Source organism: Lagopus leucura, unplaced genomic scaffold (assembly GCF_019238085.1).
Source record: "Lagopus leucura isolate 7727_CA_CO unplaced genomic scaffold, USGS_WTPT01 Super-Scaffold_73, whole genome shotgun sequence".
Classification (NCBI taxonomy): Eukaryota; Metazoa; Chordata; class Aves; order Galliformes; family Phasianidae; genus Lagopus; species Lagopus leucura.
This window is the reverse complement of record NW_024962252.1, coordinates 58,458,792-58,486,090: the sequence shown is the minus strand read 5'-3', so window position 1 is coordinate 58,486,090 and position 27,299 is coordinate 58,458,792. Positions and strand designations below refer to the sequence as shown.

General features: G+C 37.8%; 1 protein-coding gene across 1 annotated transcript in view; it reads left to right on the top strand.

Moving 5' to 3' along the window:
- Positions 1-27,299, top strand: part of PLG (plasminogen) — a 46,699-nt gene that overhangs the window by 7,075 nt on the left and 12,325 nt on the right. Inside the window, exons 8-23 of the mRNA XM_042874704.1 lie at positions 358-520; positions 1,403-1,530; positions 2,088-2,247; positions 3,961-4,154; positions 5,137-5,285; positions 5,978-6,071; positions 8,022-8,139; positions 9,033-9,107; positions 9,459-9,599; positions 11,324-11,430; positions 12,526-12,671; positions 13,699-13,857; positions 17,801-17,884; positions 18,615-18,795; positions 21,976-22,111; positions 23,627-23,733. Of these exons, the coding sequence (XP_042730638.1) occupies positions 358-520; positions 1,403-1,530; positions 2,088-2,247; positions 3,961-4,154; positions 5,137-5,285; positions 5,978-6,071; positions 8,022-8,139; positions 9,033-9,107; positions 9,459-9,599; positions 11,324-11,430; positions 12,526-12,671; positions 13,699-13,857; positions 17,801-17,884; positions 18,615-18,795; positions 21,976-22,111; positions 23,627-23,733 (2,142 nt within the window). The remainder of the gene's footprint in view (positions 1-357; positions 521-1,402; positions 1,531-2,087; positions 2,248-3,960; positions 4,155-5,136; positions 5,286-5,977; positions 6,072-8,021; positions 8,140-9,032; positions 9,108-9,458; positions 9,600-11,323; positions 11,431-12,525; positions 12,672-13,698; positions 13,858-17,800; positions 17,885-18,614; positions 18,796-21,975; positions 22,112-23,626; positions 23,734-27,299) is intronic.

Sequence of the window (27,299 nt, the reverse complement as noted above, 5' to 3'; positions counted from 1 at the left end):
TATTCATTGCTTTTATTTTGATGTTCCTCATATGCCAAGCCAATTCATTTTCTCTCACTCTTTCTTCTGTCTCACAATCCCAATCCACTGACTCCAGAGCCGTACCTCTGAAGTAACCTCATTAGTGACTGTTGTAAAGGGGCAGACACAGGGCAACCATTAGGCAGCCTGACTGTTAGTGAAAATGCGTGCTTTTGATTTGCCATGGCTTTTCACCAGCATAATCTCTGCTGAAAGAAAAATTTGCATGTTACCATAGTAGAAAGCATAGAAATATTTTTTTTAATATAGTTGAAAGCATTGTCTAGCTGCAATTTTTCTGTTCTTCACTTTTGTTTTTTTTAAATCCTGTCACAGCTGTGCATCCACCAACCTCTGGCCTGGGCTCCCAGTGTATTTCAGGGAATGGAGATGACTACCGAGGCAGAATAGCCATCACTGCATCAGGAAACACCTGCCAGCATTGGAACACACAGTTTCCTCACAAACATGGCTGGATTCCTGATAGATACCCCTGCAAGTATGCTGAGCCTCCTCATTCTAGCAAATACGCAAGAATGTGGTTTTCCCTTAGTGATCCAGATAAAAAGACAAGAGGAGCAGTTACACTGATAAGCTGTTTTCTCTCTTTTTATCACCTCTCACTACTGCTATTCAGGCCTTGCCCTTCATTTTTTTTTCTGCACTCCTTTTTTTTTAACCAACTTAATTCTCATGTACTTATGTCACCTATACTTGCATTCCTTCTCATCCCACTGCAGTTGTATTTACTGCTTTTACATTAACAAAACCCCTGGTTGTGTTCTTTGACACACTTCTGATGTGCTACGCTTCTGAAAAGCAATGCTCCAAGGCTCAAGATGCTCTAATACTTCCCTGTGCTCTGAGGTCAGTGAAGCTGGGTCTGAAGAGCATTATCAATGGGCTCAGGTAGCTGGAACCAGCCAGGCTTTTAGCTGTGTTCCTCTTTGGGACCAGTAGGTTGTGAAATGGATCCTGTGAGATTTTCTGGGCATGCAAAACCCTGTCCATCATCACTGCAGATGGCTGTTGAGAGCAGAGAGCTCCTTGCACCATGTGACATCCAGCCTTGCCTTGTTCTTGCAGTAGGGAGTCAAGTGCACTAATGGCTTGTGTTTTAAAGTCAGCTATTACTGCCCTTTCCTAGTCTCAAGAAAAGAGGAGAAAGTGTAAGCATCATAGAAACTCTTCATAGGACATCATCATTTAGACTATAAATTCAATGGCTGTTGACTAGCTAGGAATAGTGGAGAATGAGGTAATGTACCTGTAAAAAGAATGAATATAATCACTGACTTCTGCATGCACCAATTGTGAATAGTGTTGTACATAACTGGTTTTTACTCCAGTGAGTTATTTAAAGTGAATGTTTCTGTTTCAGGGGTTTAGAGGAAAACTACTGTAGAAACCCTAATGGAGAGAAGAGGCCTTGGTGCTACACCATCAACAGCAGTGTCCGGTGGGAATACTGTGCAGTTCCCCATTGTGATGGGATAGAACAAAGTGCTGGTATGAGTAGTGGAGTGCACTTAAGGACATCAAAGCAGAGACACACTCCTTGCTTCTCTTTGCGAAAAAAAAAAAAAAAAAAATAGTAAAAGAGGGGACAGTGGCTTCCAAGGTCCAATTGTAACAAAATCTCCTGTGAGGTACCCATTGACTTAAGCAGAGAAAACAACAAGAAAATTGTTAAATTAAAAGGATAAAAGGAGGTCAGAAATTTAACATAATCTGTATTCTAGAAATAGAGACAAAATCACTAAGATCTCTCACCTTTGAGGAGTTTTCATTTTCAACTCAAACATTTCCACAAATGCCAAAATGAAACAGAGGAATGCACCCTCCACTGGTCAGCATCTGATGTATGAGGATAATCTATGAAAGTTCTAAATAACTTTGGAAATGCCCTTCTGTTTTTCACACTGGCTAACGTGCTCTCGTAGGAAGTCCACTGCAAAAATAAGTCCATCCTTTTTCTTCTCTTACAAATTCAATGTTTTCTTGTGCCTACTCAATACAATCATAAAATCATGATGCAAGAGATCTATTTCTGTTTTCTGCTGCAGATGTGTCTACACAGGTAGTCTTGCCAGAGGAGTGCTATCAAGGCAAAGGCCTGAATTATCGTGGCACAACTTCCATCACTGTATCAGGACGGAAATGCCAAGCCTGGAGCTCCAAGTCTCCACATGACCATGGAAAGACCCCAGAAAAATTCCCAAATGCGTATGTTTATCTCACTTTTTTTCTCTATCTGACAATGACCAGTGCTGAAAATGAGACCGATTTTGTTATCTCAGTACATCTATGCTTTAAAACACTGATAGGGACTGTATCTATAAAAGATAGTTTCTTTCACTATAATTTTACCAAGATTCAGAAAATATTTCTTACTAGCCTCATGTTTCTAAGCCTGTTATTTTCCTGTTATTTGAATTCTTATTAAAATAAATTTGTGTTCTTTTATTCATAAATCTGAACTGGTGTAACCAAATCTGAGAGGCCTGTACCCAGAGTTTAGGCATCTGCTGAAATATGCATTTTATTTAAGAATTTGAGAGCTCTGCAGTACTTGTTTTCTACTTGTTTTACCTGGGGAGAACAGAGCATGTATGTTGCAAAACACACGGACAAGAACATCATGGTTAGAGATACTATTTGAAACTTTCTTTGTGGTTGGAACTGGACATCCCTAATTGAATTCCCTGAATTTTCTCACTTGACTTGCTTACTTTCTTCTCCAGAATAGAAATACTGGATTAGTAACAGCTTAGAGAACTAACCATAATTACTAATGTGCCGGTTATGTAAGCACGCAAAAACAAGAGAATTGCTATGATACCCGTAATTGCTTGATGGATCACGAGTATAGGTGGGAGCGAAACGGCTGGGGCCAGGCTCCTTTTGGTGGTGCCCAATTGACAGAACAAGGGGCAATGGTCACAAGCCCAATCATAGGAAGTTCCATACAAACATGAAGAAAAACAAGGACTGAAACACTATGACCAGAGAGGCTGTGGAGTCTTCTTATATGGAGATATTCAAAACCTTCATAGATGCTTTCTTATGTAGCCTGCTTTAGCAGGGGTCTGGACCTGATGATCTGCAGAGGTCCTTTCCAACTGCTATGATTCTGTGATGGGCAGGAAGGTTACTACTTTTAAAAAATTTCTTCTTCTTTTTTTTTTTTTTTTTTTTTTTTTTTTTTTTTTAATGATGCCATCCTACTTTTCAATTTCTGTGACTGATTTTTTCAGCCATATTTTTTTGTCATTGAAAGTTCTTACATATTGAAACTGAAACATCCTCAGAGGAGACACTGTTTTTCACAGACATTTTAAATAATTGAAAAGCAGCTGTGAAAATGTGGAATCAGTGTGTCCTGGAATTTTTTTTTTTTTTAAGTATTTCAGTTTTCTGGGGATGGGAAAATATTGCAATTCTGCAACTTGCCGGAGAGAAGAATTCCAGTTTCATTCACCCCAGCAAATACTGTGCACTCCCTGAATTACCATGTGTTTGTTTGTTATTAAACAAAGTTAATAATAATAGTAATAATTTGCATGAGTATTCAATTTCTATTCTTCTTCATTTGAGAAAGAACCCTTTGACATTAAAAAAAGAAAAATCTTCCAGCATATTTATAGCTAATTTGCACATTCACATGATTATGTATGCTCATATATATGTACTTTGAAATAAATTCATTGTCATAGCTGCCATTTATTTAGCTACTCAGCATATAAACATATTGCAGCCAGAATTTAACTCCAGTTTTATCTCAGTCATAGATGTTTTTGGTGGTAATAATATATCTGGCAATAAGTGAAAGAATTAAAAAATGTGTTTATCTCTGTGTAGTAGATAGCTTTTTGGAAAGGCATTCCTGTGATTACTTTCAGTCTTATGCAGCATGAATATTTGTACTTATTTTTGCAGGGATTTGAGGGAGAACTACTGTAGAAATCCAGATGGTGATAGCCGCCCATGGTGTTTCACCACAGACCCCAGCGTTCCATGGGAGTACTGCAGTCTCAAGAGATGTGATGATCAAACTGAGGAAGCCACGCCAAACGACCGCCCTGCAACAATGGCACAAACTGTTGGCCTGAATATCCCCCCCATGACATCTGGTAACAGCTGGCATTAGCTGTCACCTCCTCTACAGTCTATGGATCAAACAAACGGCAATCTAACACAATTATTCTTGAGTAGTGCTACAACAAAACAGGCACATCTGTCCTCCAACAGTCACAACTGTGTTACTGAATTTTGCAGCAAGTTCTCCTTAACCAGAGTATATCTTGCAACCTGTATCATTTTACAGTGCATTCTAGGAGATATCATCTTCGTTTAGGAGAATGAATGAAAACAGAAAACACTTCTAGTGTTTCTGTAGCTGTGTGCTATTGAAATACAACGATAATAAATTTTCAGGGAATTTTCTTTGTGCCTTGCTTTATTGTTTTTAGGAGGTTGTTCTAATCCTCTTGTATTGTTCATAGGCAACTGTGTTTGTGTTTGTGTTTTTCAAAATGTGTACACCAAGAGAAGTAGGCTTCTTCTCTATCCTTCTTTATTGCTTCCTTAATTAATAGCCTATGTTGGTCAAAGCAGTGTGACTTTTCTGAATGCTCCATAAAGCTCCACTGAATAATTGTGTTGCAAAGGAGGGTGACAGGGCTGGATAAAAGATTCATTTCTAAAAGGCACTGTGTACTCTTACATGCAGAAGGAGGAAGTACCTGAAGCAACTTTCTTGGAGACAACAATTGCTTTCTCAGTGTAATGGGCTGCTAACTCTTAAAGATGATTTACTCATCAAAGGTGCTTCCTAATTTTAGTTTAACCGGGATCTTACAGTCTTCAGATATTACAATATGCTTCAGAAAAATGTCAGCCTGCAGTTCCTTGAATATATTGGTTTGCAGTTCATTTACTCTATGTGTCCAAGAGAACATCTTGACAGGCAAGAGATCACAACCCTTTCTGCTAAAGACAGTAGAGAATGAGGAAGTCCTAAAAGTACTTAATCTGGCTTAGTTCTGCTTTCCGCAGCACCAGCACGTACAGATTCAGTAGATAACAATCATCTCCTTTTCCCTTTTTTCACAGACTGCATTAATGGCAATGGTAAAGACTACCGTGGCACAGTAGCAAAAACTGGAAATGGCAGAACTTGTCAAGAGTGGAGTTCTCAGAGCCCTCATAGCCACAAATACTTCACTCCTCTGACTCATCCAAGGGCAGGCCTGGATAAAAATGTAAACATCTTCTACTGCTACTGGAGTTGTTGAACATTGACTCCCTTCTCCATGACTCCTCAGCAAACATTTCACGTTGAGCCTAAGTGTACTTGCAAATCATTATGCTGATAACCCATGCCCATAGCAGTGGTGAAGAGGGAAAGATGCATGTTATAGTACTTAAGATGTTGGTATTTCAAGCGTAGATGTACAACATAGAGCTGATAAGTACTTCCCTTATTTTTGCAAGCACCAGAGCAAAGATTTTTGTTGTCTGTCACCAACTGAGCAGGCTTGTGGCAAACTCTCAGGACTAACCTAATTTGCTCTCACTAATTTCAGTGGAAGAGGTATTAGGGCAATAGTAAACGCCTTATTTCAAAACACTTAGTCATCCTATGTCAAACTTAATTTAAAAAGCACTAGAGTTAGGCTGACTCCTGGTGGATTCAGAAAATGATAGCTGCGTTATCATATTTGTCTAATTTTACAGTTGGTTTTGATATACAGAAAATAATGAATTTTGTTGAGAGGATGGATTTGTTTAGAGGAATTTTGTTTACAAAGTGTTTAACATGCAGTGAGGAAGTGATTGGGGAACACAGTTCAAAGTTTCAGGTTAATATCTTTAGAAAACATGCACTTATAGACTTCTTCATAAAGTGGCTAACATTTGCAGTCTTCATTCTTTGTTTTTGTAATTGTTACAGTACTGCAGGAATCCTGATGGAGATGTAAATGGTCTTTGGTGCTTCACAACAGATCCAGAAAAAATATGGGAGTACTGTGAAATCCCGCGCTGCTGTAATTATCCTTAAAGACTTCTCTGTTCATGGCAGTTACAAAAAGTTTTAAATTTAGCTACAAACAGCTGGAGTAGGTAGTAACTTTAGATTTCAATGTAGGGCAGTTAGACCAAACCAGATGTCTCTAATATTCAGCCATTTAGATAACCTGGTGTTGAGAATCCTCAGTAAGATCTCATAGATTCATAGATTCATGTGTTCTTTATTATCAGAGAAGCTGAGCACTTAGGGCTGCTACATGAATTTTAAATACCTAATGAAGCTGTGAAAAGATGTCTTTTTTCCCAGGAGTCCTCAAACAAAGGTGAGGATTTCCTTCATATGCATGCTAGTTTTACCATGCACTTTGTGGCAAGACTAGTGCCTTGAGAAATGGCTAATAACATTTCTGTTAGTTTGGAGAGCCAGAGATTAAACAAAAATCGTTTTCATAATCCGCTGACATAAATTTTCTTCTGACCTGGATGTAAAAATAGTTTGTCCCTAGACAGTTTGCTTTTCTTTTGGGGTAGGGAGTGAATTTGGTCCAAGATATTTTATGCAGATTTCCTTAATTCAGTCTTTTTATTTATTACACTGAGCAGCTGTAGTGTCTCCAGAAAATTCAGCAGCAAAAGATGTCTTAACTTTTGTGGTGCCCTAGGAATTGATGCCAGTAATAGCTCTGGTGTACTGATAATGCTACTTAGGTCACAAAGGCAACTCACTTGCTTTGCTCTTTCCATCTTTGCCTGAATTTTGACAGATGTTTGTGTATCCATATACCTGTATACACATATATATGTACACACCCATACATGTGTATATATGTAATGAATCCATACATATGTATAAATATAAAGATAAATACGTATGCATAAGTGTTTGTGTGTGTGTGTATATATATATATATATATGTTGGGGATATGGAAAGTCTATTTCTTCTTCATCTCATGTATTATTTGTACTACTGTAACATCTAGAGGCCAGGACTCTACTCTGACTGTGTAGCAATGCATAATAGTGAAGACTGATCACTCCATTACAAGTATGTAATATTTGTCAAGCTGGCCATCTAGTGTATTCATCTAAGCAGTGATAAGTTACAATCATGCACATCAATTTTGCCAACCAGACCTAAGAGCTGCGCAGATAAAAGATTACAAAATGTTACACAAACAATAGGTACCACATCTTATAAACAAACCTGCTCCCTGGAATTGCTGTGATGGAACTTCACTTCTGAGATCTGATTTCTTATCAAAAGAACTGTGGGATACTCGATTTTTAAATTAAAATGTCCGTCTTACAGTCTGTTGCCTTTGATTACTAATTGTGTCATAGTAAAACTAACATTTCACATCCATATAAGCATGTAGCTCAGGAAGGCATTACTTGGCTCCTTAAGGAAAATCCAAGCTCAATCTATTGGGTTAACAGGAAACAGAATTATAAGTGTGAGAGCAAAATTGGAAAATTTTGTGACAAGGGGACAGAGAGTGAATTTCTTTTATAATTCAGTGATTGTTTTAAACCAAATCAGAGTGTAGCCTGTAAAGTTTAGAAGAATTTAGGAATTCTTATTGTATTGAATTAACCTGGCCAATAAACTTACTTCATTTAGCTCTCTCTTCCCTTCAACTTCCTACTAAATTTTTTCTATTTAGATAGGACTCATTGTAGTTTTACTTATGTTATCTGACCATACCTAAATCTTTGATGCAGCTGGTAATTTTTGTCAGGGAACTTGATTTCTTGTCAGGTCAAATACCATGTATTAGCACCGTGTTGAAATGTTTCAGATGATGCAATCCAAACCAACATAAACAGTGAAAATCCAAAGAAAATATAAGAAGCCTCATCTCTTTCTCTTTCCATCAGATTACACTGTGATTGGCATTACAGAAGTAAACCAAAATTCTTCATTGTAGCTTTTTTTTTTTTTTTTTTTTTTTTTTTAACATTGTAGCTTCTTCTGAGCATGACTGTGGAAAATTCTCAATGAGAAGTGAGCGGACCTGTGAGCAGTACAGCATGTGTGACGCATCTCCAGGGTCTTGGCCTTGGCATGTCAGTCTCAGGACAAGGTAATGATACTCCAGACTGTATCACCATCCATGAACACCAGGGTTTCACAAGGAACAGGCATTAGAAAGGGATTGGTACAAAACAATGTATATGATTCTGGAGACTAGGTTTATTTTCTATATAAAATACCTTAACGTATAAAATTAACTTTTTTCTTTCTTTTTTTGGGGGGGCATAATGTTCACAGAAAGTTTCTGTTGGGTCTTTAGCACAAAAATTCCCACTTTCTTCTGAATATCTAGAGAGCAAACTTGAACTACAGATACACTTAGATTTACTGAAATGGAGAAGGACTAAGTCTCATAGAAGGTAATGACAGTTAATTGCATTCTGCAATGGGGGGAGTTAAGCCCAGAAATATTCATATCTAAATTTCTATTGTGTTAGAAGTTATGTGAAGATTATCACCGCTCTGTACAAAAATAAATGTGGTATGGCATTTCCACCACCACAGAGTGGTAGAACAGGAGATGAAGAAGTGCTTACAGAAAGGCTAGTGAAAGCTTCTACACAACTGTTGACAATCATTATTATAAATAATATCCCAAGAAAAGTTAAAAGTCTATAGCAAGATCCATGCAATGATCTAGTCCAAGGTAATCCTACAAATAAATAGGATGTATTCTTAATTGCTTCTCAGGATAAACCCAGTACGTCACATGTGAAATTGTTAAGAAATGCTAATTACTTTCAATAAATTCCTGAAAGCAACAGTGGCCTGTCAAAAGAAACATTCTCTTGCAGTTGACATAAGGCAATCTCTGAACAGTAAAATATTTGAATGTGGGGCATATTGTTTGTTCGCTAGCTTTTCCCACTGCACACATCACAGTTGGTATCAAATTGACTGTGCGGTCTTAGATTAATAAGGTTATTGTATTCTCTGTTCTAGTACCAATATGCATCATTGTGCTGGCACTCTGATACATCCACAGTGGGTCCTTACTGCAGCTCAATGCTTGCAAGAGTAAGTATCAACTAGAATGAGGGATAGGTATTTCTTGCAGCTGGATGAGAAAATCAATCAGAGGCACAAAATGTAACTGACTGGGCACTTGTTGATCTTGAGGGATGGTTGCTTGGCCTGCGCTGCATCTGCACTATCTCTCCAAGTTAAAGCAAGCAAGCAGTATCTCTAATGTCTGAAGTAAGCAACTGTGTGTCTTGGAGAATCACTTTCTAAGTTAAAGCTTTTATAACATTGATGACTGATGGCTGAGAAAGATGAAGCGGCTCTTCCTAAATTCTTCTTCTGAGATGTAAGGATTTTCTAACGGTGCAGTTAATGTCATTGCATTGCCACTGTCATTTCTTCCAGGTCAGTAGAGCCCTCTTCCTACAGGATCTTTCTTGGAATACAGAACCTAAATGCAGAAGAGCCATCCCTGCAAATCCGAAGCGTTCACAAATCACTGAAGGAACCCAGTGGAGCAGACACTGCTCTGCTAAAGCTGAACAGGTACTGTTTCAAGCAAAGCTTTCCATTCTCTCCTTTATTCTGAAGTCATGAATTATTTTAGCCCAGATCTGTGTGAGAGTATATTATCTTAGGGATCTGCTCAAAGGCAAATTCTAGCATCTCTCCTGCTGAAAGACCTCACTGGCAGAACATGTGTGAGCTTAGCACACATGCTACACAGCTTAGCAAAGACAATCTCAGGAAAGGAGGGATTGCCATGGGAAATTCCACTTAGCACCTGCTGACTGGAGGTCCACTGAAACAGAAAGTATAGAAATAAATCCAAGTAGAATTCTGCCTGGAGGATCTTCTGCTGAGCTTTGAGAACCAGTTGAAGTTTTGGCTAAGAGGCACCAGGACTTCTTCTGGGAGCAAGTGGAAATGTCCAATTTCCCTGCCAGTGCCGTAGGCCAGGCCACATGCACGTTTTATAAGCATCATAAGCTTGATATACAGGAAAAATTGACGTGCATAATTGTCAATTCCTGAAGTCCACATTTGTGTCTTTCTTAGACATCTGAGCAGTCTGCTCTGAAATCTGTGCATTTATTTCAATTTTATTTTTTCCTTTAGGAATGATCCCATACGTTTTCTTCTTACTCATCAGTTTTCCTCTTGATCTTCTGCTCACCACTTAAGTTGAAGAGCATGAAAACTTTGTGTTTGACCTGAGAGGACTTTTCTTTTTAAAACATCCACCATAATATTTTCAGTTTTAATGAACGTAGAACAGTTACTTTCACTTAAATTTCAACTCAGACTCTCTGTTTCTCAGTTAATGACAATCCCATTAATTTCAATTGAGTATAAAGATCTTGTGCTTCATCAGTTTTTTAATTTGCTATTGCTTGTGACTAATTTGTCCATTCCTTCTTCAATTGCATGCTCTGTGCACTTATGCATGCTATAGCACTATCATCAGTTTTGCATTGATAATCATCACCTGAACACTTCCTGCATGCCATAAATAACAAATGTGTCTGGATAGTGATCCATCATTTTCTATCTTCAGACAACTTTGTCTGAGAGTTGCTGAGGGACTGAACAGCCTAAAGCAAAGACCTCCATATACAATGTCTTCATTCCCTGAATAACTTTCTCAGGTCCCTGTCCATTCCTTGTCAAGCTTTATTCCAATGTTGAAGCTTTGAGGCACTATGCTATGATAAGGAAGAGTTTTATTTTCATATTTATTTTTTGAAGGAAGTAGGATGTTTGACAGTGTGTGAGATCCAAAGTTGCATCAGCCATGTAACCAGAAAAAAAGATTTTTCTGTAACTTTAGCTATGTCTCCTTATTTAATCCCTTATCATTCATTCCACTTCTTACGAAGTCCCTGGAAATGTTCACAGCCTCTGAGTTACAGAGGATCTGAGAAATCAGGATCACTGCACCTGCAAGAACTGTTACAGTTGGGCTTAACATTGTGCATGTTACTCTGACTGAGTAACTTGCGATCAGCTCTCTAGCACTGCGCTGCAAATACGCTCACATTATGTCCTTGCCCACAGATGTATCTCAGAGACTTTCAATTGCTGGTAGGTAACTTTTTTCAGGAGCAGATCAGACACCATTTTATAATCGTCTGTACAGTTTCAAAGTATCATCTTCTTCTTTACCTTTCCCCATCTCTCCACTTTCTTGCAGAGCTTACTGAGTTTGAAGACTGAACAAGTGGATGATCATTTGTCTAAGTATCTGTTTTTGTTGGTTTGTTTTCCAGTCCTATAACAATTACTGACCGTGTAAAACCAGTTTGTTTGCCTGAAACAAGTCTGACGATGGAAAGAAACTCTGTATGCTTTCTAACTGCCTTTGCAAAAACAAAAGGTAAAGTATATTCAGAGGGACTGAAAATTAAAGGGGATTCTCAAATCTTTTCCTAAAATACATATACTTTTGTGATCTGAAAAAAAAAAAAAAAAAAGCAACAAATTTTGCAGAAGACTTAACTAAGTCAGAAATTACCAGACAATGTTATTCTATTTCTTTCTCACCATGTACACACATTTTGCCTCTCTGAACATGTGAGGAATGCCTTTCCCACCTCATGTGCCAGGCAGCACCTTAGCAATACTTCACCTGTAAAATGAAAAAACAGAAGTTTCTTAGTGCATGCATTCATAAAATTAAAAGAAAAAAAAATCTCAGCAGAGCAGGTTTCTGCCTCTCTGTTTCACCATAATAATCTTTCACATGGGTTGCAATGCTTCTTTCTCCTTCTTGTGTCACTTAGCTCTAAAGCTGCTATGAAAATAGTGCCTAGCAATAATCACTCTATCGGTGGCGTGGTTCATCAGCATTACCAATAACACTTTTCTTCATTGCAGACAGGGTTTTCTTGTTTACCGTGCCACACGGTGGCAGCAGCTTCTTACGTTCATTTTATTGATCACTGCCACAAGAGAAGGGTACAGTCTAGTTTTCGACAGGCCATTATAACATTTAAGCTATAGCAGAAAGAGGGTCCTGCCATATCATGAAATTAGTTATTGAAAAGAGGAACAGAGCCAGAGCCCCACACCTAGATACAGCGTATTCTAGGAAAATTCAACTGTTTCTCCAATCTGGTAAACACTACATTAAAACGATTTGAATTCTTTCCTTCAAGCCTCAGAGTAAATCCAAGCTGTTTCCCTTGACATAAGCCATAGCTACCACACCATAATGAAAGCCTAAAATAAATGTGATTTTTCTGCATACTAAGCATCCGTCTTTATTTTGTAACACTTTACAAGCTGGTTGTTGAGAGGAATGAACTAATTACTAAAAAAGTAAAACCTTTAGTGAGACTCCAGCATCCTGAAGTACCTACGACCAAGCTTGGAACTGATCCTAGCCCTTTCATTGTTCAGGCCTCACTGCACTGTCACAGTGCCTAGGTTGCTATTCATAACTGTTCTATTTTCTTGGTCATTCTCAAAGGTACTGATACAGGCAAAAGATTAAAAGACATTGAATTCCCCATACTTGAGAACAGAATGTGCTATCGTCCTGGATTTTTCAATGGAAACATAGATAACCTCGAATTTTGTGGTGGATTCACTTTTGTAAGAGTACATCACTGCGAGGTAAGAATAATTTAGCTTTGAGTGTGAGCAGGTCGAATGTAAATTTTTGTTTTCAGTGCTCAGAAGTAGCTTCATCTGTTCTAGGTCTCTGCATGAAATGTGAGGACTGAGGCATACATAGCATCTTTCTTCCCTTACTCTGTCAATCAGAACAACTGCAAAATTGTGTAGGGTAATTTCTTCTTCCTCCACAAAGCATATCCTGATGTATCCCGTACATACTAGTAGCCCAGCATTGTGAATATTCCATACCAGCAGAAAGTAACCCTGGGATATGCCATTTGGACTTTCCTTTGTTTGTAGAGGCAGAGGGAAACCAGTGAATGTTTCTGGTTCCCACCTGACATTCATTTTTATCATATCACTTCTTTATTTTATTCCCTGATCTAATGTTCAAAGTGTTCCCAGTTTTCAAATTTTCGTAAGCTTAAGATAAGACTTTTAAAATGTGATTTTCTTTATGGAGGATATTGTATTGGGTATTTTTCAAAACAAAGCTGATGATTATTTGGAGGCAGTCAGCAGTCAAACGCTGATCTGTCTGAGCAGGTAGTCAGTGCCACTACAAATGCTACATTCAAGAGTTTGGATGGTGAATTCATTGATATATACACAAATCACTAAGCATACGTATTCGTATCCTGCCTTGCCTGGGTTTTAAGAAACACAACCATTATATTCATTTTGTCTGGAATCAAGTAGGCTAGAGAATGGAGAAAACTAAGTACTTCCTTTTGTTGCATAGCCGGTCTCATGCTGATCTGGGGATATTCCTACACCCATGATTTGTACTTGGATCTCTCTTCTTCAAGCAAAACGAATGACTGTGTGCTTGGAAGAAAAAAAAAAAATTCCTCTTCAAATTTTTGTTAAAAAAAGGAGAAGAAAACTCTTTCTACAGCCCTCACCTCAGTTATATTCTGAGGCCTTCAGAGTTACCACAGTGTTATTCCTGACAGTATTTTGTTGTTTGCATGTCAAGTGCCTTTACTAGAGGAGTTACCTTATTCTCTTTTCTCATCCCTAGGCTGAAGTTGGAGGACCTCTAGTCTGCCAAAGAAAAGATAGATTTGTCCAATATGGAGTCACTTCTTGGGGACTGGACTGTACCCAGCCATCAAAGCCCACTGTTTTTGTCCAAATTCCTAGCTTTCTGTCTTGGATCAAGAATGTAATGGTTACCCACTGAATCTGGACAGCATTCCAAGCATGGTTTTAGAATAGAAATAATTCGTAAGAATCTTAAATAAATATCATTTTTTGCTGAGAATAAGTAGTTACTGCAAAGCAATAACCACATTGACCAATCATGACTATTTTAGTACTGTGCATGGATCAGTCAGGCACATTGAATGTGGTAGTGGCTGTCAGGTTCCTTCTTCAGACATGAGACACAAAGTTCTTTCTGTTCAGACATCCAGCATTTTCCTTTGCACACACAAGTAATTAGCCTATTTCTAGGTTCAAGGTCATCCAAAAACCAGTGCAAGAAACTCTCACCCAGACAGGCCTGGACCCATACCTATCACTGGCATCTTTCTCCCCTTCTGCTGCTCTGGAAGCAGGAAGCTAACATCCAAACCCAACCCCTGTCTTGAGTGAGAAAAAGCCAGTCTATGCTATGCCCATGCTGTCAGGAGATGGATGAAGACCTTGTGGGCTTGCTTCTCCCTCAGGCTAATTCCCCGCACTCTCACCAGCCAAGATAAGCTTTGAATTACACTGTTACAACCACTTCAACTTCCTAGGGTATATGTACACATGGAAAAAAAATGACTATCACTAAACAACTTTGTGTTGAAACAAAACTTGAAGTATGCCACAGAAAGAGTTCAGTTTGCTGTCATCCAATGCAACACACTCTCTAGTTGCAGATGTTTTATATATAACTATAGCTCTTAGCACTTCCCTACATAGCTCTCCTCTTGTAATAGTCCCTACAGTGTTTTTTGAGGTGTATGCTTAAAATGGGCTCAGTAAACTTGTCTACTTTCAGAACCTGCTGAGTGCAGTGCTTCCTTGAGTACATGAAAGGTTTGCTACTGTCTGGCGTGTTTTGTCAATTTCCTATGCATTGTTTTTCTGCCAGTAGTGCTAGTCCTTCAAAGAACATTGGCACAGATCCTTGGTAATAACTTCCCAGATGTATGAATTGTTCCTGTTTCTCTTGGTGCCTGTAAGCCACTCCTCAGTGCCAGCAGGCATTGCCTAATGAACATCTGAGGTATTTTATACCTGTATTGGTATATGCTGAGCCTCCTGATGGTCTGCCTCCCTAAGCAATACAATTGCTTGCAGAGGTTTTGTACCACCTGCCTGTAATTTGCAGATCACTGCAGCACAGATATGTACATACTCCATTTGAACCCAACAACACTACTGTTTTGAATAAACCAAAGGTTATTGTCCTTGATTTCAAGACCATTTTGCCTGGAAGCTCTCATCAGATTACTTCTTAATACTATTTGGATAGGTTTAGGTTGATGTCAGGGTAGTTCTTCCTAAACACCCTACAAATGTGACAATTTTAATGAGACTATGCATTACATTTGGAAATAGGGTTTCTTTCCAGAAATCCAAGCAAGTGATTATTAAATACCTCTACAGGATGTTTTCACACTTTCTTTGCAAAAAAGATAATGTGATATTGTAACAATCAGAAAGATCAGTGTGATGGAATGGTGATACAGGAGGTATAATGACAAAGGGACTGGCATGACAGAAAGGTGTTACAAAACAATAAGTGCTCACCCATCTCCAAAGATCTAGGCTTGCAGGAAAAACTCCACATGGGAAGGATCTCCGACCAGAGATCCTTCCTCAAATGCAGTCAGCCCTTAAATGAGGTCTAAGAGAGGTGCAGACAGGCTCCAGCCCTTCTGGGTCACACAGCTGAATTGCCTTCACCTGTTCTCCCAGGACTGACCAAGTGCTTTCCCCAGGTGCTCAATCAGTGGTTCAGGCTCTGACTCAACAGTTTCCATACAGATATGTTGCAGTCTTTTGGACATATGGCATGTGTAAGTGGCATATCTTTCAGAAATTTGAGCTAAAACATAATAGGAAATGATAAAGCTGATCAGCACATTTTCCATGCTTTCTTGTGCAAAACTCCCTGATCTTAGTTGAGGATTCCGGGGAAAACTATAAAAAAAAATTTAATATTGCTTCCAGCAAATGCATGCATACTACAAAATCTTTTTTAACTGTTTTGGTCTCTTTTATATGATAGAAGTATACAAAATCTTTTATCATTTGCACAGTGTATATTAAAATGGAACCATCATAGACTATTTATAAAGAGATATTATTGCCAGTTTTAGGCACTGGAATGTAGCTGTGGTTTAGCAGAACATCAGGTATTGCTAGATAATACATATAAACTTCAGTAAGTGATTTCAGATCTTCACAGGTACAGAGTATAAGATTCTTATGAAGCAAGTAGTTATAAATGCTCATCCTGTTTCAACGACATTTCTAAACAACTAATTTTATCACTGGTTCGCAGACATTGAAACCATCAGTAAACAACACACTACTTCAGGAACCACTGTATAATATAATGACACAATATGAATGTGTAAGTCCATAGAGAAATACCAAAAGTAAACTTTACAAATGGTAGATATTTGCAGGGGTATTTGGAGGAACTTGAGCAATTGTTGGGTTAAGTACAAAATCTGTTTCTTCACATTACCAAATTTTCCCAATTATACTCATGGTTTTTCCTTCTTTTTCTCTTACACATTTCATTTTCAATCAGTCCTAACCCTCATCCAAGGACTCCCAGTAACAGCAAACAAAGCTTAAGCAGAAGTGATGGAGATGAGCTCATCCACAATGGATTCTGCACTCTGTGTTTGTGTGTATGTCTAGAGCAAGGATGGAATTTGCTTTTAATGTGGCTGAAGAACTTCTCTTCCTGCTCCTGGCAGTTTCTGCCTTTAGAAACCATCTATGTTATCCTCTGAGTTTGTTGCACAAAATGCTCTTTGGCTCTGTTACTCAGGGCAATGCATCTCTCAATTATGTTCTGCTTTCCTATGAAAACGAAGAATATCTTCCTCTATGTCCCAACTGGCCATGTATCTATGACATACTATTACTTTCCGGAGCTCAAATAAGAGCTTTAGCTCACCCTCACCCTAGTCTAACAGATGTTTCCTTCCTTACAGTTGCCTTTTGAGAATTTCCCTTCAAAAAATTGAATCTTCCTTTCGATCCTTCCTCAAGCAATTGACATCTAACTGGCTGTTTTCTGTCTCTTCCTTATTCTGATATTTAGGAACACTAGGTCCATCTGAATTTAATACGTTGTAACCCATGTTCTGACAATGTTTGCAAATTCATTTGCAGGGGATTTTCTGAGCTTACAGTAAACCCAATTTCAAGGGTCAACTTCTATTTAAAAAGCCTTCTACCATTGTTTACATTTTAACCACTATGCTAACAAAAGTACCCTGACTCTGAAATGAGATCTGATAAACTTCCACACAAGGCCCACCTCTGTGGGCCTCACAGAGGTCAAATAAGTGAGAACAAACACTACAGAATCAAAACTGGGAAAAGATTTAGAGGACGTATGGATCTTATGAGAAAAAGAGAGAAAAAGGGGGAACACAGAAGTAGACAGATGAATCAACAGTTCACAAGAGCGCGTTTTAAACACAATGCCATGAGAGGTCATAGTGTTGTTACAAAACAGCAGCGAGGAGCATCATTGTGGGAGATGAAACACTTCTCCCATTTTGACATTTTCATGTTGAGAACTCACTCTTATACCATAATTGACTGCTGACAGTAGCTCCGCGATCAATTTTCCATGATCAAATCTGTTGAGAGAGATTATATTTCCACAAACCTGGATTATCGTATTTGAAAGGAATGTAAATCCAAGTTTTATTTTCTCAGGAGCAGCTGCAGTGAACTAGATGTGTTTTAAGCAGATTTATGACAATGAGACTGAGAGGAGAACTGTACCTTAGAGTCCTTTTTTACTTCTTCACTCAAGCCTTATCCCAAGACCTCAGTACAATGCAGTTTTGACTTAGATTAGGTGAGACAAGGTCATAGATAGCCTAACTGGTTTTTAGACGGAGCTCATAATTCTATGAACTTTTTGCCTTCAGTTGCAGAAGTCTGAACTTCATGACCCAGGACGGTCCATTCAAGCCTGTTTTCCTCATCCAGCATTCAACTCCTCCCTGCCTCAGGCAAGTCACTAGCATATTTGATTTAAGCTGTTTTGAAGCTCCACCAGTGACCTAACATGCACGAGAAACCATGAAATGGTGCTGCAGTGCAACTTTTCCAAGGCAAAGGCCACCTGGGGAATGCAGAGTGGGGCTGATGTTGAAATCAGGATAATATATAGATGAACAAAGTCTGGCAACCTCACAGGATGAGTTTAAGCATACACTATGAGGTTAAATGTCTGGGAAAGAAAAATGGCTATTCACAGATCTTAAACAAAAAGTAACAACGTCCACCACTGAACCAAGATGAACTCTTACTCCTAAATTAACAACGAAGAAAAGAAAGAAAAAGAAAAGAAAATCCTAAAGTAAAATTAAACTACCTTTCAGAGCTAACTGACTCTGATAAGATTATTTGGATCTGATAAGAGTGCTTTTCCTGAGATTAAATGGAAGGTGGTCTTCATGCATCAGTACAAGTGTGAATGGCTAAAATTGGCATTGAGACTCTAGTACTGGGAGAAAGAAAAATTCTGCCTGGACTAATAATTTCCTATGCTTTCCAACAATATTGTTCTTGTTTATTCTCTAGCAAAGAGAGACCTAACAACGTAAGAACAAAAACATGCCCCACAAAATAGGAGAGGGTGCCTTCACATTTCCCAGCATCCAATACAAATGACTGAATCTGATTTGGTAATATATCCAATTCAAGGTTGTTTGAACATTGTGCCACTCCGTGGCAAAGGGGGATCAGCATGGGAGAATCATTAACTTAATCTACCTGCACTGTTTGTTTGATGCCTCTTCAACCCAGTGCAAGTCGATAAAAACTTTGTGCACTGACAGACAACTTCCAGCGCCCGCCAGGTGGGCCAAAATGGGAATTAGCAAAGCCACTTTGCTCCTTCTTTTCTTGCTCAGCTCAGGTAAGAGTCTTTTCTCTTCTGCTTGTGTGGGTGAGATAGGGGCCAAACACCTTAAAGCTTCATGTTGTGCAAGTGGGTCACCAAATCCACGTCACCAATTACATGGACAATGGGCAAGAGTTGCTGGAGAACAAAGTTAGAGCTGTGATTGCTATGGTGTTTGCTGCAGACACTAGAAAAATATTAGCCTTGGTTTCTGCGTGGCTACCCAAATGGCCAGCACTTGCCAATATGCCAAATGGCCAGAAATGGGGGCACATTAAACAAGTAGGCTGCTAAAAAGACACGAGTATCTCTGGTTTCAGCCAGCTTTTTATCCTAAGATCATTGGTTGTTTTTTTCCCCTCTGTAATTGATGAGTATTGTGATATATATTTTGGTTCTTTGTTAAGTATACTACAAGTAGAATCACACACAAAAATAAAGTGAGATGGAGGAAAGTTCCTTCACACACTGTAGTTTCAATATTTTTCACTGCCACAGTCTTAACAGGAAATTTTTCATTCTATGTGATAGAGAGCTTCAATCAATGATGTGATTTGTGCCCTATCTTATTTCAGGTATTATCTATAACTACACAGTGTGCAATAAATGCAACTAGAATATACTCCCAAGTATGCCAGTATATGCCAAAAAGAAAGGAACAATAAAAAACAATAACATTTTTCTTACGTGAATGGAAAATATGCAATAGGTCACAGAAAAATATGTTAGTTGATTTTAGCAACTAGAAATACTATAGACAAGCCCCAACCTAACATTAAATAATATCAAGAATTTGCTAATAATGAACATTCATTTAAATTCTGATTTCTAAGCTATGTTTTTGTAGAACAGCCTCACTCAGATCAAAGAGACCTCTCAATTAATTAGGAATGTATATGAAGGAGGAAAAAAAAATAGCGCTTGGACTTCTGTCTGCAATACTCTGCTTTTGCTTGCAAATCCTTCAATTTGCTGTAAATATTTGCATTTTTGAAAAAGGCAGTAATACATCTTTTTAACAATGAAAAATTCCACAGACACTGGAAAAAGGGTAGCAAGAAAATGTATCACATTTCTATTCTGATTGCGTGTACCCTATTGCTTTCTTAAAGTATTATATATGGCCATGTAATTATAACAGAAAGTCATGACCCAATCAATATTTTTTAAAATAACACCATAATTACAATTAATAATTATATTTTTATATAATTAATTATAATTAATAATTGTCAAGATGTCAAAACATGGCAGAATTAATGTTGCAGAGAAACATAGTTGGAATTCTTGAATTTCTTGAGCGTTGCAGCTTATGACTATTTTAAACCCAGTTAGATTTTTCTTTCACAATTGGCTACATCTTAATGTCATTGTTGGTTTGAAACATCTAGGATAATAAGTGAGCCTGACACATGAATTTTATTGTATCATTTTCTGCTTTAACTTCATTTTACTTTTAATCATGCTTTCTTTTAATGCATAATGTTAGTCAACCTTCAAAGCCAGTATCTTCAGTAGCACACACGCAGAAAAAAAAAGACATTCAGTAACCTTTCTGAGTTTGCAGTGGTATGAGAGGAAGTTGTTTGTCAGAGCTAGATGGCTTTTAAGGTCTATTCCAACTTAGGTCATTCAATGATTCTAAGTATAGTCTGGCTCTTGAGTCCAATTTATCAGCTATCCATTGTAGATGTAAAATGATCATAAAGGACAATCAGAGAGTCACAGGTGTTGCAAGTGATCTCTGGAGATCATCTAGTCCAACCCCTCGCTACAGCTGGTTCCCTAGGTTTGCTAGTCAACTGCAGCCTGAACTAGCACTCAGATGAAGACATTTAGCTGTACCAAGAGGTATGCAAGTCTGTTTCACACTACAGAAGTTTTGCTCAGAAAAGGGAGAAATAGTTGCCTAAAAGACATTTCCTCAGTTTAAAAAAATAATTGAAGCCCTGGGAAGCTCCCTACTCAGAGGCTGTAGGCTAGAGCAAAATCAAACTGCCTTCTTTCTGCTGCCACTGGGCAACGGCTCAGAAAAAAAAAAGAGTTCAAGAAGATGAAGAAAGACCTTCACTTCAGCATGTTTGCACACAAGAGCAGGAAGCTGAGGTATGCATGATTCACACCCTGTCTGCCTTTAATTCAGCAACTGCATAAATCAGAACACAAAACAGCGCGCAGAGCAGGACTAGGATGTGTTGCAAAGACCACGAATCACTTGCCTGTTTGAGGTTGAAATAGAGGAGAATGGACAAATCCCAGAGCCAAATGAGTTTATAATAAAGTCATAGGCTCGTCGGATAAAGAAACTGTAATAATCACAGGACTCTTGCAACACTCTGACACTGCTGCCAGAAATCATGAAAGTCATGGTTCTACGATCAGTATTTAAGCATTCAGAAATAACATTGCTGTAAGAGGAGAAAAAAAACAAAACACCAAATGAGAGGATTCAAGAGGATTGTACTTCAGCATATATATATATATTTTTTTTTTAATATTTCTTGGTTAACGTAGGCATATTTTTTAACATCGCATATATGTCACATGCAGCCGTAGCTCAGGGGCTATATGATTAAGGTTATTTATCAGTTACTTCTCTAGTGTCAATTCACTGCAATAAAGAAAAACATCTGCTACCTTGATTATTAAGCATATATCAAGTCCAGATTAACTGACAATGCCCACAGTGAAAACAACAGTGATAGAGAATGGGCTTCTCACAAGAACATTTGGAAAAAAAACCCATCTACAATGTAACTGATAAAACTGAAATGGTTTTCTTTTTTTTTTGTGGATAGGTATCAGCTATCAACCGTTGTTTCATATATTTCCTGGGTTTCATTCCTCCACTTTCTCCAAACCATGGAAGAAAAAAAAAAAAAAAAAAAAAAAAAAGTTCTTTCTGTCACAGAAAGCACGTCACTTTCTTTTTTTCTTTATTCCCATCACCTTATGCACCAGGTCTGTGACATTTGCAATGCCTTTCAGAATCACCAAAGCACTGTTCAAGTCAAACCCTGCTTGCCCTGGGTTTTTTAGTGACACTACAATTTAACAGACTAGACAAGAAAATATTTCTGTAGCTACTGATTTATTACTGTAATTAAATGATGTGTCAAAGGACTTAATATGAAAATTTGATATTAACTATGTCAGCATTCATATTCTTACCTCTTCCTCTCTTTTTCCTTTTAGTGCAAGGAAGCATACTAGACAGCTATGTGAGGACAGAGGGAGCTTGGCTGCTTAACTCAAAGAAGCAAACTTATAAGACAAGTAGTAAAGAAGAATGTGCAGAGCAATGTGAAACTGAAACTAAATTTTCTTGCAGGTAATTTCTGCTGCTGTTTCTTGTATATGTATTTCAGATGTATACAGATGTACAGATCATGGAGAAGTCAACCTTATTTATTGACTGGATGTCAGAGGGATTTCTTAGGAATATATGCTTCTGCAGTCTCTTGGAAAAACTACTGAGATATAGAAAGTCAGTGCCTGAGAGACATAGATGAAGACAAGCAGAAGTAGAAAAAATAAGAAAACTATATTGGATTTTCATTGGAAAACAATATCTTTTGATGCACAGTTTGGCACACAGAGAACCAAGGTGACATGGTTTTATCAGGACACTTTTCACAATAAAGACTCATAATTCTTGAAAATTTAGAGCAGCGATAATTACATGCTTATGCCTTACCTATTATCCTGCAGACATGTTAATTATTCTGAATTTTACTAGAATTCAGACTTGTGTATCTTCTATTTACCTTGAGAAAAAGACAGCCATTTAAACCTGTGCCCTATTTCCACCCAAGCACTCCCTCTGCACTTGCATTTAACAAGACACTGAGGGACAGGAAACATGAACCATTAAGGGTGTTAATCAGTTTATACCACTGTCTGATCACCAGTGGCTGAAGCTGTCTAAGAAGAGCCTAATACTCTGAGCTTCAGGCTTCCAAGCCTTCCACATCTAAGCCTCAGAAGCTCCTTGAAATCTCAGCTGTAGAACAGACAACTGGAATGAGAACAGTGACTGCAGTGAGAGGCTGTTCTCTTGGATGAGGCAGGGAGATCACGAGCCCTGCATCTATTGCTTCTGCAGGATACCTTTCTGAACTCAGAATGCTGAGGATCTGCAGGGCTCATTCCAGCACTTGATTCCCTGCCAGGCCTTTATTTAAGGCAGGAATGCACTGGTGCAGACCTGCCCGCTCAATGCTATGTTGCTACTGCTCTTTGTTGAATCAGAAAAGTCAACAACAGAAATTACTTAGCCTACCAAGAGTTTTCCTTAAATATCGCTGTAAAGGTTATGCTACCTGCTCTCATTTTTCAGACTTCCATCCTAGGCCCTTGCTAAAAAGACAAATGAGCTTGCTATCCAATGTGCTTACACTGCCTCAAGTAATGGTGACTTAAAACAGTTATCAAGAAGTAATTTATGATGCTGGCTTGTTGAATTTTATCTGTTCCTTGATAACTGCTGAATACTGTAAAATATCCTGCTTCTTGCACAATCAGTAACATTTTTGCATGTACGCTCTTCAACATATTCTCTGTTGTCTCTGGCACATTATAAATTATAAATTTTTAACCCGTATCATAGTCTCCTTGTACGGCTCACTTTCAACCTAACTTTGAGATGAAGGCTTAAGAGTTAATGTCAGCACTGAAACTGGGAGATGGAACATTTGGGGCGTTGCAAAGCACTGCTGAATCTTAAACCTTGCCAAAGCACAGCACTTTCACAATGATAACTTAATGCTAGAAACAGTCTTCAGGAAAATAATGCATATATTCATCTACTGTTTCTCACCTTGCTCTCTCCTCTTAATTTTAACAGGGCCTTCTTATTCACCAGTAAAGACCAACAGTGTATAACATTGGCTGAGAACACCAAAACAGCAGTGCTATTCAGAAGAACAAATGCAGTTCTTTATGAAAAAAGAAGTACGTTTACACACTGATATCATTTCACCAAGATATTCTTTTGAGAAAGACTACCATAACACTGTTGTAACTGGGACCATGTCATCACTGGGTCATGCAATGTGATTAGAACAGCCCTTCTCTGATATCCAGTTTCTGCCACATTGCTGGAAATGCAGTTCCAGATTTTTTTTCCCCAGATTAGTGCTCCAGCATTTTTCCTGCTCCCTAAATTCTGGGGATCCACAAGGCTCAAAGAACTATTGCTCTGAGAGCACACATAGTGTTGGGAGTAAAGAAGGTGCTTAAGTGTCCCTAATCCACCTCTCCTTTTAAACCAGCCAGTAACCTATGGCTGCATCTTCTTTGTTTCTGCTGGGAGTAGTAGGAAAAGCTACTTGCACAGACTATGGATCCTGAGATAGGCACTTATCCAGTGGAAAACTGATGAAAACAAGCGAAGATTTTACATATATCTCTAAACAAGATTTACTTCTTACCCTGGGGGACAGTCAAATCAGTTTTTTCTTAGTTTCATTCATTGTTAGAATTAGAGTGTTAACCACTTTCCAGTTATAAATGGGTGCTTTTGCTCATATTTGTATATTTTAAATGATGTTTGCACTCTTCATTTAATTAATTTCGTGAAGCTTTTTATCCTAATGTACGTTTTTATGATATAATTAGTTGATGTGGCAGTACTTTGGATTCCCTTTTCGTATATGCTTTGTTTCCAGACAGTTTTGCCATGAATGAAGTCTTTTTGAGAAAAGTATATCTGATTTCCTATTCTATTCAGCAAATAGTGTGTCTTTAAGAAATGGCAATTATCCTTTTTCAACTACTTTCAAGCTACTTTCAACTTCCATAATCACTGAGCTCTTGTTACATAGATGGAAGAAGGAAATTATTTTGTTTTTAATGCAGTGGAAGATTCATTGTATCATTCTCTGACTTAATAACGCACGAAGGAGAAAAGATCTCCTTACTGATTATTCAGACACACAAGATAATCCTTTTAATATAATAATACAATAAACCTTTCAACAGAAGTAGTAAAGCTCTCTGTTAAATGACTTTGTGAACATTCCATCTCACCATTTGATGATTTCTAATTTTTTTTTCTAATTTTTTTAAACATTAAGACACTTTTAAGAGAATATTTAGAAATTGAAAAGGCACCTTTCTACATCCTTACTCCTCTGTTGACCTGCAAAGCCTTGAAAGTTATGCTAGTGTTATGCAATTAGCACACACAAGATCTTACGTACTAATTTATTAGCTTTAGCTGAATCACAACTAAGCATCCAAATAAGATTTTGTTCAGAAATTATGGAGGATGTAAGGAAAAGAATCTTTCAAAGAAGGATGGGTAAGCACTGAACCACACTAACAAGAAAGGCTATCGAGCACCCACCCTTACAGATACTGATGGACAAAGCTCTTGGAAGCCCCATCCAGCTCAGAACCTGAATAGGGAACTGGACCAATACCTCTGAGTTATAATTTCAACCTAATGTTTCTCACAATTCTTGTAGATTTTCTTCCTTGTATAATCCTTTTCACTTATACAATCTTTCCTACTCATATAACCTTTGAGAAGATGCAGGATTTTTTCTTCTGACTTTCATGCCAATCAGTACTTCCGTTTTTACTGTTTCATTCCCAGAGCTGTTATCATTTTGGGTATAATCTTGAATAACTTTGAGGTCTTAGCTAACACATAAAAGTAGCTGACAGTAATTGTGTCAAATAGTCGCATAGCCCTTTATTACAGAGTGTTTTAAATAATTACGGTCCCTATAGCAATTGTGCAGATCAATACAATAGGAAAGGCACTACAAGAGGTGCAACGACAGAAAGACCAACATGATAGAAAGGTGCTATAAATGACAGGAAGAAGATTGCTCACCCATATCAAAAGATTCCAGGCTCACAGGAGAAAGCTCCACCAAGGAGTGGCAGTTAATCCTTAGATGAAGTCTGAGAGAGGTGCTCTTCTGATCACACAGCTGAATTGCCTTCACCTGTGCTCCCAGGGCTGACCAATCCTTTCCCCAGGTGCTCAATCAGTGGTGCAGGCTGTGACTCAACAGTTCCTATACATTCTCATTCTAATGACAGTATAATTTTAATATACTGTGACAGAAACAAAGCAAAATGTAGCTTTCACCTAGATGGATCATATCACTGTTCCTAGGAGCTGCTGCATTTCAAAGAAATTCCTATCACATGTCCAACTGTTTTTTGTTTTTGCAATACTATATTGATGAAACCTGAATTTTTTTCACTTTTTTTTTGTTGGTTTTTTTTTGGTTTTTTTTTTTTTTTTGAGTGGAAGCAGTTGCTGTATGAGACTCAATTGGTCTTTACTATTGTTTTCAAAGAAAAGTATGGCATTTGGTACAAAATTTACAGCTTTCAGAATTATTTTTCCTATGGCATATAGTATAATACAGAAAGTTAAAGTTGTCTGGGTTATTGAAAAAGCTATAAGAATTAAAACCGGCTTTTGCAATTTGCTCTCTGCATTCCAGTTTGTAAATAGTTAACACAAAGGGACAATGAAACAGTCAAATATTTATACAAACCAGAAAAATCAGCATTTAACTGATTCAGTTTTTGGGTTTTTTAATGTTAATTTATTGCAAAACTCTTTGAGGGATTCCTGTTAAAGCTTTTAGAGAAAACTTGTCCAAGTATGCTTATCAAAAGGAAGGTAAGACCCATAAATCCAGTTCTAAAATACCCACCAGCACACAGAATATATGGATCTATTTTCAGATTCATGTATTCATTCTTTTCATTTTTGTCAAGGTAGATTTATGTAAGTTGACATTATTCTTGCAGATTTATGTTAATCTTGTGCTCATACATCACCTCTGCTATAACAGATGCTGAAAAAATCTGATGCATAACTGGGTCTCCAAAAATATCATGTTTTGATATTGCATAAAAACACTGAGACAAACCAGGTCACAACCTAAAAGACAGATTTCTTTATTTCTGCTAGAAGAGAGGAACTGGTTGATGAACTACACCATGTGCATTAAAAAATGTTGAATGGAGGAGAGAAAAGAGTGCTGAAGTTATTGAAAAAAATGAACTTAGGTTATTGTGTCAATCCAATATAGAATTTTTAAGAAAAAAAGCCTACCTTAACTGACCAGATTAGGGACTAACAAAAATCATTTTTTCATCTGCTAATAAACACAAAAGGTAATAACACTAAGAAAGATTTAGTAATACTGTAGCCTCATTGAGGCTATATTTTTGATATAGAATATGAGACTTTTTGGAAAGTTTTTTTTCATGTTAGGTCTTTTTCACATCATATCCATGCCAACAGCTGCACTACTGCAGCTGTGAAGGCAATGTGATGAATCCTTAGGAAAATAAGATGCTGTGGATAGTCAGGAATACTTCAAACCAGTATTGCTGCTGAACCATATCCTCTCCTACCTTCTCCCCTCCCTTCTCCCTCTGCCTCTCCCTCTTCCCCTTTCCCTTTTCCTTCTCCTTCTTTTTGTTTTCCCTTCATTTTATTTTATTTTATTTTATTTTATTTTATTTTATTTTATTTTATT